The sequence below is a fragment of the Aplysia californica genome, unplaced genomic scaffold (genome assembly GCF_000002075.1).
Source record: "Aplysia californica isolate F4 #8 unplaced genomic scaffold, AplCal3.0 scaffold00055, whole genome shotgun sequence".
NCBI lineage: Eukaryota > Metazoa > Mollusca > Gastropoda > Aplysiida > Aplysiidae > Aplysia > Aplysia californica.
Genome location: NW_004797325.1, coordinates 1,236,860 through 1,247,628, shown reverse-complemented (window position 1 = coordinate 1,247,628; position 10,769 = coordinate 1,236,860). Strand labels below are relative to the sequence as shown.

The 10,769-nt window shown below is 42.0% G+C and overlaps 1 protein-coding gene across 1 annotated transcript; it reads left to right on the top strand.

The window, feature by feature from the left end:
* Nucleotides 1–2,593: 2,593 nt before the first annotated feature.
* Nucleotides 2,594–5,957, top strand: LOC101864369 (sulfotransferase 6B1). The gene is made up of 3 exons (XM_013079516.1): nt 2,594–3,280; nt 3,886–3,967; nt 4,898–5,957. Exons 1-3 carry the CDS (start codon nt 2,771–2,773, stop codon nt 5,449–5,451), a joined length of 1,146 nt encoding a protein of 381 aa, XP_012934970.1. The 5' UTR covers nt 2,594–2,770; the 3' UTR covers nt 5,452–5,957.
* Nucleotides 5,958–10,769: the final 4,812 nt, after the last annotated feature.

Here is a 10,769-nt window from a genome sequence, read left to right as displayed (position 1 = left end):
TGTGTGTGTGTGTGTATGTGTGTGTGTGTGTGTATGTGTGTGTGTGTAACGGGATAACACTGACTGCCATCTTGACTTGTAGTAGACCGGTAAAGACGAAAGACAAACTGGGGCCAGTCTTGCCTCATCTAGATTTGTCTTGAGGAGGGAAAAACAAGAAGCAATCAATTACATGGGACACACGCTCTAGCTAAACTTTACGCTTATTCAAATAGGAAACATAATCTGCCTGATAAGAGGTTAGGTTATTTGTGTCAAGGACCCTGTAGACGCACAGTATTTTGACACCATTATTCGTCATTCCTTGGGTCGCCCCAGACATGTCATGTAGACTTGAGAGTGAATCATCACAATACAGAACAGCCTCATGCGCCCCCCCCCCCTCAATCTTTCGGTCTTCCGGCTGATGGTTCGCTATCCTAGAAATACAAAGTTCTATCTGCTTAGTACCAAGTTTTGAGAAATTTGACGTAAAGAATTTTGATTTTCACAACATGCCAAGCTTTTTCGAATGCAATTCTATGAATATCCTGATGACTCCAAATATTCTTACGATTTTGACAGAGTAGATAGAATATGTTGTGCCCGACCTCATGGTCTTAGTAAATGACCAAAAATGTCATAGATCTATAGATCTTTTTAATTCTGAGATAGGGAGTTAGCACCGAGGTAGATAAGAACCTTTGAATTTTCTCTAGGTACCTTTAAGATTTCAAATCAATCTATTTAAAAGAAGATTTTTTAGAATGGCCAATGCCTAGAAATAATATCATTTTCATTATAATCAGCGTAAATCAGAAGCAAATCGACAACAAGCGCTAGAAATGGGTGCCATGTGTCCTGTGTAGTGCATACCTCTGACAATCAGTTCGGTGGCGATATATCGAGGCAAAAATATATTAGTTCAATGGAGACCGTACAACTCAGACAGTTGACGGATGGCGAATGGCCATATAAAGGCAAAAATCTAGTTTATATTACAGGCATTCAGGCGCTGTTAACCGCCTTGGTTGTCTCTCCTCGTGTCCCTGTTTAGTTTCGTCCCAAAAATGCTCAATTTGGTTTTAATACCGGCAAAAGGCAGGGTAAGGCTACAAGGTGATGCCATGGTGCTGGGGGAACTCTACGTAGCCCAGGCAGTGTGCGCACATGCGTTATCTTGCTGGAACAAGAAGTTAAAAATTTTGTCTGTGTAGAGGGGGGCGATGAACTTCTGCTACGCAGCGACCAGCTTGACACCTTGACCTCGACTTTGACCTTGATTTTGGAAGATCACTGGTCCTACTTTGTGGTTATTCCACATGCAGCTAACCCCAGATCATGATGCTATGTCCTCCCAAAGATTCCTCTATTTGACACCGTTGTCACGATAACGTTTGCCTCTCTCATGATAAACTCTGAGGTGCCTGTTGTTTTTGTATTTATGGAAAACAGTCATTTGCTCGAAAAGAGGACCAAAGACTAGTCTCAGACTAGTCTCAGACCAGTCTCTCTGACGCCTGTTGACATGTTGCTGAGCCCAGTCGAGACACTCTTGGCGATGGAGTGCAGTCAAGATTGGGTCATATTAAGGTCGATGGCTTTAAAGACCCACCTGAACCAATCGTCGGCTCATTCTGAGTGTCGACTTCTGGCTGTTCTGTGGGTACTCCTTATCAAATCTGACATTCTTGTTGCTGTCTGAAGTCGATTTTCACGATGCTTCGGGACAATTTGTCTATCTGCAGGTGCGTCAGCCAATCTGGGATCTGTGTCAACCTGATTTTTGTCAGTCCACCGTAAAATTCGTGAGCTGAAAACAGGTAAACAGTCTGTGGATAGTCGAGATGTGAATACCAAAATGATTTGCGACCGTAATTGGTCTGTTCCCACATTCCAAACGGTCAAATGCAAAACCAGTCTCCTTTCAGTGGATATGCAATATATGTCCATTCTACATGTATCAATATTGATGCTTTCAATGTACTAGCGAAGATAATTTTACGTCTCTTTGATTTTACACAATTTTGCAAAGCCTGATTTTTTAAGGTCAATTTTGAGTGGCTATATATGTCGGGCGCCTCTTGATATAGATGAAATTGTGAGGCAGCGTGGTGGAATCAGGCTCTCGTCTAAATAATCAAAGTGAAGAAACTTGCTTTTTTCTGCAGGTTTGTGAAATTTTATCAAATTTTTGTTTTTTTTAGCTCAAAACCTTTCATGCCTATTAAAGAACTCCTTTCTGTGCGGATTTTTTAAGGAAAAACGTTGATTAAAGGTACAAAAAATGTAAATTTTCAGTTTCCACGGACTCTTAAGCTAAGGAAATAACTAATCTTTGGCGGCAATTTTCTCACTAATTTTACCTCTAAAAACAGGTGACCCCCTCCTAAATGGATATTATTTTTCAACCAAATAAAGACAAGTGAACAAGCTTTAAGATGACACCAGTAACTCTACATGCCCAAAATTTGACGAGAGCCTGATTCCACCACGCTGCCTCATATATTAATGTGTCTGATGATGCAGAATTTATTTAGCTTTAAATTGGTATGCTGCATGCCGGGGGGGGGGGGGGGTAGTGCAAGGCTTTAGTACGATGATTGGGTGATTACACTTTCAAGTTTCTGTTGGTCGCTTGTGTATATACCGCCAAGTGAAACAAGTGCCGGACTGATATAGTGGTAGACCACCAAGTTGAAATGGAACATCACAGCTGACCGACCTGTGGACCGGCACTTCCAAATGTTTGTTTTTGTTTCCTTTTCAGGACAGAGACAGAATTCTGACAATGTCATACTCAAATAAGGAAATTCTCGAACGTGCCCGAGAGGTGCTGAAGGAAAGCGAGGACGGTCTGTTTGAGGGGGTGACGTACTTCATAACCGGAACCGTTCCAGATCAACCTCGGATGTTCCACAAGATCAAACATGTAGAATTGAGTGACAGTGACGTCATCTTGGACGGTTACCCCAGGTCTGGGAATCACTGGATCTTTGAGGTCGTCGGGGCGATCTTGAATCAGGACATTGGAAACGAGAAAGATGATTTTCTTTTTCGTCTCTTGGATTTCATGGGTGATGACGTTGAATCGCGCATACACAGCCTTCCAGCTCCTAGAATGATCAGTTCACATCTGTGGGTGTCACGTCTTCCCGAAATAATCCAGCAGGGTAACGTCAAAATAGTCTACATTCTGAGAAATCCAAAAGATGCACTGGCATCCTGGTATCATCTGCTGAAAGAAATTAAGTTGCCTTATGGTTTCGCAGGAACCTGGGGAGAGTTCTCTGAGCTTTCGGTGAGTCTGTAGAAGTGATACGTTCTTTGAGCTTTCGGTGAGTCTGTAGAAGTGATAAGTTCTTTGAGCTTTCGGTGAGTCTGTAGAAGTGATAAGTTCTTTGAGCTTTCGGTGAGTCTGTAGAAGTGATAAGTTCTTTGAGCTTTCGGTGAGTCTGTAGAAGTGATAAGTTCTTTGAGCTTTCGGTGAGTCTGTAGAAGTGATAAGTTCTTTGAGCTTTCGGTGAGTCTGTAGAAGTGATAAGTTCTTTGAGCTTTCGGTGAGTCTGTAGAAGTGATAAGTTCTTTGAGCTTTCGGTGAGTCTGTAGAAGTGATAAGTTCTTTGAGCTTTCGGTGAGTCTGTAGAAGTGATAAGTTCTTTGAGCTTTCGGTGAGTCTGTAGAAGTGATAAGTTCTTTGAGCTTTCGGTGAGTCTGTAGAAGTGATAAGTTCTTTGAGCTTTCGGTGAGTCTGTAGAAGTGATAAGTTCTTTGAGCTTTCGGTGAGTCTGTAGAAGTGATAAGTTCTTTGAGATTACGGTGAGACTTTCTTTCTCTATTTCTTGGCGTTGTCCGTCCACTGCAGGATGTAGCCCCCCAACAATGATCTCCACTCTGTTTTACTAGCTATCTTCTGCGTCCAGGTTGTACCCATCTGATTTCTGCTCTATGATGTCCCTCTGCCATCTTCACTGTGGTGTTCCCAAAGGTCTTTTTCCTGTTCTTGGTCTCCATTCTGTCCACCTTTTTGTCCATCTGTTGTCCTTCACTCTGGTGAGAAAAAGTCGTGGAAAACTCCGAAATGGGGTCCTCCTTCTGCATGACAACGCCCCTGCGCACAGGGCACAACAGGCAATCCAATGAGCAGAACAGTGCTGCTTTGAAATCCTGGCTAACAAATTACCCAAAGGACGTCTTTTCCATGAAAACGAGGACGCCATTGAAACTGTTGAAGATGGTTAGTGGCCCATTCTTGAGGACGCCATTGAAACTGTTGAAGATGGTTAGTGGCCCATTCTTTATTCTTTCAAATTTAGACCAAAGAAGAAGAAGAAGAAGAAGAAAAAGAAGAAGAAGAAGAAGAAGAAGAAGAAGAAGAAGAAGAAGAAGAAGAAGAAGAAGAAGAAGAAGAAGAAGAAAAAGAAGGAGTATGAGTAGGAGTAGGAGAAGGAGAAGGAGAAGGAGAAGAAGAAGAAGAAGGTGAACAACAACAACAACAACAACAACAACAACAACAACAACAACAACAACAACAACAACAACAACAACAACAACAACAACAACAGCAACAACAATAACAATAAAAACAACACAAACAAAAAAAAGTACAAAAACGAGACAGTTAAATAATGGTATTAGATTTATGTTGCTTGTAACTTTGAGCGAAACACCCCTTTAAAATGACTTTTAATGACAGAGTAAATTTTCTGGGGAGTTTTGTAATCAATCCATGTATCAAAACAATAAAATTGAAAAATATTTTCAACAGGGATTCACAAAAACTAACTATAAAACTAAAAGTTTCGCATGTTGATTCTCTTAGCACATCGGTGCCTCAACTCTGTGTTTATTATTCATATTTGAGTCACTGTGAAGTAATTGTAAGAAAGACACTTTTCAAAATGTAACTCATTTAAAGGAGAGGACGTGGCAATTCACTTTTATAGAAAACGCTTTATCATTTGCTTTTTCGCTAGCTGTTCGAAGGTATTGGAGTGTGAACGTTCCACAATAATCATCTTTTACTGTCATAATCACTTGACCTATATCCTTTTTTCCCAGTTAGTCGGGGAGATCCCGTGGGGATCCTGGTTTGACCACGTCCTCGAGATGGAGAAGTTTTTGAAGGAATACCCGGATAGCCCCGTACACGTCATTCAGTATGAGAAGATGAAGAAAGACCCCGTTAGCGAAATCAAGAAGCTCTGTGACTTCCTAGGCCGACTGAATGTGAATGTTGAAGAGCTAGCTCTCGCAACAAGCTTTGCGCAAATGAAACAAAACAAGGATCCTGTTTACAGGCAGAGCGAAGGGACTTTTTGTCACAAAGGCTCTCTTGGTGTGATGGTCAAAGGAACGATTGGTGGATGGTGCGAACGGTTTACTGTGGATCAGAGCGAACGCTATGATAAAGCTTTTGAAGAGAAGATGAAAGGCAGTAAGCTGGCGGATATGGTGAGAGAATATATTTAGGTACGTCTGACTGGTGTTTCGGTTCCGACTTTGAATACAGAACAACCTTTCAGAAGAAAGTATGTTTTAAAAGTTGATTCCAGTTCTTGCTCTGCATGCTCTACACACGACAGAACATTACCTCTCAAATGACCAAAGACTTTTTACCTTTATGCCCACTGTGCGGAAGATGGGTAAATTATCTGGCAGCTTTTTCAATACGCCTTGTGCGTGTAAGGTTTACCTTAGTTTTTATTCAGATTTGCTGGTAGATTCCTTTTAGTGTGGAATCTTTTTCATGAAATGTCCATTCAGTTAGAACTGTGAAGACAAAAATAACAACAAAGCCATTCTCACACACTTTTTTGGCTTTACAGACTGGGAATTAAAAGCCTGAGGATTTATTTAGTCGTTGTATGCCTCAATATGGTCTATGCATGGAGACCTGATAAATGAATTCAAATCTTGATAACTTAAAAAAAACCCAACTATTGCCCGATTTTACTGATTTAAACGGCGGATTTAATCTTTTTACAGCTATTCTTATCCAATAAAGAAAACCTACTTTCAAACATTTTGACTTTTTGGTGGTACCTACTATTGCAATGTATAATTTCATGAAGAATTCACTAATTAGCACATCTATAAACCAAATTGAACCAAACAACGGCAAACTTAACAGTGTGCAACTTGCCTTGTCTTGTGGTATTATGTCATGACGCCTTTTTTCCACCAAATCACACTCTAAGTTTACATATATCTCATCACATTCCACCAAATCAGAACTTACTGTCTTCTTGTTATAGTCCATCAAATTTGTAATGTTTGAAAGAGCAGTACCTAGGGTTTATCGATAGCTCGGGTGGTGGGGAGAACATTGTTTTAATATGCTGCTTGCAGCACTGCACAAATAATCTGAACGAAAGGAAAAAGGTAATGCGCTTTTAGTTACATAGTTTTACATAATGTTATTGTATTATAACACCGTTCAACACCCCATTAGACATAATTAAAGGACGCCTTATGTTTGGGAGAAAAGATGGCCAGTCTCTATAGTATAACCATTCCTTCAGCACCATATGCCCCATATTGTTAACACTCACTTTATATATAATATATACCTATGTATGTATATATATAAAATATGTATATATATATACATATGTAATATATATAATAATAATAATAATAATAATAATAATAATAATAATAATAATAATGATAATAATAATAATAGTAATAATAATAATAATAATAATAATAGTAATAATAATAATAATGATAATGATAATAATAACTTGGTTCAAGAATGGATCGGACTTGACAGAAATCGGCACCACAGGTTGTAACCTCCGCCCCTGTGTAAAATCGGGTTGATTGAAAGATTGAGTAGGTGTTTTACGGCACTCTCAACCCAATGTCAAATCGGGTATTATATTATTATTATTAATATGCTGTGAAGCTGCGTTCAGGATGATTTTTGTCTGATGTTTATGTGTCAAAGCTGATGATCTCAGGCCACTTTGTTACTCTAGTGTGTGCAGGCACGTTAAAGATCCCTTGGTGGTCCAAAATCGATAAGAGTAGGCTTCGGCCGCCTCCGGGGGAAAATTCAAAATTTCCTACCTACTGAACATGTTTAAAGTGTCCAGCGCGCTCGTATGACCTTATGCAGCTGCGAGCGCCGTAAAACACTAATTATAAAAAAAAAAGAAAAGAAAAAAGGGTGCGCAGGGGCTTGGTCGGGGCTGTGGACTGCCCAAACCCACTCAAGACTGTATGACAGAAACGCTGGTCTATGCAAAGGGGAACAACCATTCCAGTTTAGTCTTTCGTGGTGTAAAGTTTCATTCTTGTTTACTTCCCTTTAACGTTAAAGAAAACGCGTTTAAAATGCTTTTTCTGTTCTTTTTTATTTTTTGTTTTGTTTCAAATTTGATATTTATACAATCTACTTGATTTCTAAAAGTTAATTCTCTTCAATTTTTCATTCTTTTTTTGGGGGGTGGGTGGTGCAGAAATCAATACAATCCAGGATCCCACGATCTGCCCCTGACCAAGTACAGCGGTACGGTACAGTGGATGTTGGGCGCCACACAGTGGCCACCGAGAAGTGTTCACTAGGATCGACTCCGGAACCGATTCCCACGATTAATGTTGTAGGCCACGATTTGGCCTTCCAAAATTCAATGTGGCAAACATTACATTCAGCCCGTGAGTTGTTTATATTCAGCCGGTGACAACTCACGAGAATTTTTCCCGTGTCAGTAAGCTAGAGGGAAGACATAATTCAGACGAGCTGGGCCCAGCGACGCGACGAGGGAACACGAAACTGGATCAATACCTACATCCAATACAAGTTAGTGAAAACTTACATTGGTGACCCCGATAAGAACACGTCTATTCGATATGCATAACACGGACGATGTTCGCTGCGTCGCTTAAACTCCGGACTTCCGGAACTATTCACCAGAGGTCTGGTTCGCTCATATCGAAGCGCAGTTTGGACCAAAAAAAATTAACGGCCGACCAGACAAAATACGATTACGTGGTTAGCACCCTGGACATGGACACCACAGAAGAGATACACGCTGTATTGTTGAATCCTCCTGAAAACGGGAAATACGAGCACTTAAAAATGTCCTTATCCAGACATTTGGCAAATCGCAAGCTCAAAAAGACCTAGAACTGCTGAACCTCAATGGTTTGGGGACAGGACGCCCACGGCCCTCTTAAGACGCATCAACGCGCTCAACGATGATCCACAAACTCTCAAACGAGCTCTGTTTTAGCCAACCTCCTCTGAGAAATGAGAAACATCCTAGCAGCTCAAAATCACCCGAACGTTGAGGAATTAGCCAGAGCAGCTGACCATATCTGGGAAGCACAGGCAGCTCAGCAGTATGTCAACCCAACACACTCCTCAAGCTCAATTCAAGTCCAAGCAATGGAGCAGAAAAGCAGACCTAGGTTCGATAAAGGGAACGATAACCTATCAGCAACAGCAAAACCCACTCGCTTTCCGCAGCAAGCAAACCAGAACCCAGCTAACAACAGGTACAGAAACTCAACCTCTTCTGTGTGCTAGTATCACACAAAGTTCGGACCTTCGGCCCGACGATGCCTACCAGGGTGCAAGTTTGCCTCATTGCTGACTTCTGTCAATCAAGCTACCCCCTCAAACAGAGTCGGGAAACGACCCAGTCGATGTCTAGGCTTGTCAGCCACCGGCTTCATCCGTTCCAACCAAAGCACGCTTTCAGTCATGGACAAAATCACAGGGGAAACATTTTTAGTCGACAGAAGAGCTAAGGTCTCAGTTTACTCAGTCTCTCGCTCTGACAGACAAGGGCGCGCGACAGAACCTTTGTCAGCAGCAAATGGCACCAAAATAGCCACATGGGGTAAGAAAGAAATGTTTCTAGTTATACGACTTAAAAAAAAGTTTTCTCACATTTTTTTCGGGCGGACGTAACTAGACCCATCCTTGGTGCCGGTTTCTTTATCAAACATGGTTTGGTGATAGATTTGAAAGGTCGTCGACTGATAACTTCTGAGAGTCTACAAACTGACACTGTAAAGCACCCCAGAACCTTTAGTAGTGGCAGGTCTATCAATAACTCCCCACAATAACTTCACTCAGCTCCTACTGAAAGAATATCCTGATCTTCTTACTCCCAGTTTCGATTCAACTATCAACAAACACGGGGTAGAACATTACATCGTAACTGAGGGCCCCCCAGTACATGCACGTGCACGGTGGTTGGACGCACAAAAACTCCAAGCAGCGAAAGAGGAGTTCAGGAAAATGGAACAGATGGGTGTTTTACGTCGGTCAAAATCAGCTTGGTGGTCACTTGCGGAGACTATCGCTCCCTGAACAGTAAAACTCAAGATGACCGATATCCTCTGCCCCATATTCATGATTTCAACAACAACCTCACGGGCTGCACAACTTTCTCCAAAGTTGATCTCATCAGGGACTATCATCAAATACCCATGGCTGAAGACTCAATCCCCACAACCGCCATAGTAACTCCTTTTGGACTCTGGGAATTCGTTCGAATGCCTTTCGGCCTTAAAAATGCAGCACAGTCATTTCAACGCCTCATGGACGGCGTGCTGCAAGATATTCCCTTTGCTTTTGTCTACATAGACGATATCCTGGTTGCAAGCAAATCCAGTGATGAACATTTTGCTCATCTCAAACAAATATTTGATGTACTTCGAGCAAACGGCCTAGTCATCAACAAATCAAAATGCGTTTTTGGCGCAGATTCCCTAGATTTTCTAGGTCACAGAGTCACATCCCAAGGAGTTCAACTGCTTCCCGACCGGATCAAAGACCTACTGAACACACCTGCGCCCAGAGATCGAAGTGCTCTACAACGCTTCCTTGGAATGATAAACTACTACCACGGTTTTCTGCCCAACATAGCTGCTGTCCTGGACCCATTGCACAAGCAATCAAATGGAAAAGGACAGAAGATCGCTAAGGATGACGCCTGTCAAGAAGCATTTATTAAGTGCAAAGAAATTTTGGGAGCTGCAGTTTTTGTTACACCACCCAAATCCAGGTGCACCAACCAGTGTAACAGTGGATGCATCCAACAATGCGGTCGGAGCACAACTTGAACAGCGCATAGGGAGACTGTGGATACCACTTGCATTCTTCTCAAGAAAACTTTCAGAAACAGAAAAGAAATACAGTGCCTTTGACAGAGAACTCTTGGCGGCTTTCAGTGCCATCAAGCATTTCAGGCATTTTCTAGAAGGTCGGACGTTCAATCTGTACAATGACCACAAACCACTCACATCAGTCATCGGATCTCACACAGACCGATCCCCTCTGCAGGCGCGTCATTTGTCTTACATTGCTGAGTTTACAAAAAAACATCTGTCATATCAAAGGAAAGTTCAATGCGGTAGCAGGTGCCCTGTCCCGAATCAATCAGGTGTCCGCTACACAGCCAACACGGCCAGAGCAAGCAGCTATAGACAACTACCATCAGTTACCGAAGGCACAGGCTGAATCGGGAGAAATGGATTCCTACTTGCAAGACAACACAGGCCTGGAGTTCAGCTACATTTACCGCAAGTGAGAACATACTTTGTGCGATGTGTCTACAGGGACGGCGAGATCAGTAGTTCCGTCGTCATGGACTCGTCACATTTTCAACAATATCCACAACTTGTCACATGCTGGAGTGAAGCCAACACAAAAGGCCATAACTCAGCGATTTGTCTGGCATGGTATGAAGCGCCAAATCCGCCAGTGGTGCAAGGAATGTCATTCTTGTCAAGCCTCTAAAATTCATCGCCACACTCAGGCTCCACTA

Excerpts from the sequence above, each read along its gene's own strand:
- LOC101864369 (XM_013079516.1), top strand. The coding sequence starts at position 2,771 with ATGTCATACTCAAATAAGGAAATTCTCGAACGTGCCCGAGAGGTGCTG. Across the intron at positions 3,281-3,885 it reads GAGAGTTCTCTGAGCTTTCG|CTATCTTCTGCGTCCAGGTT; the intron begins GTGAGTCTGTAG and ends CTGTTTTACTAG. Across the intron at positions 3,968-4,897 it reads TCACTGTGGTGTTCCCAAAG|GAGAGGACGTGGCAATTCAC; the intron begins GTCTTTTTCCTG and ends ACTCATTTAAAG.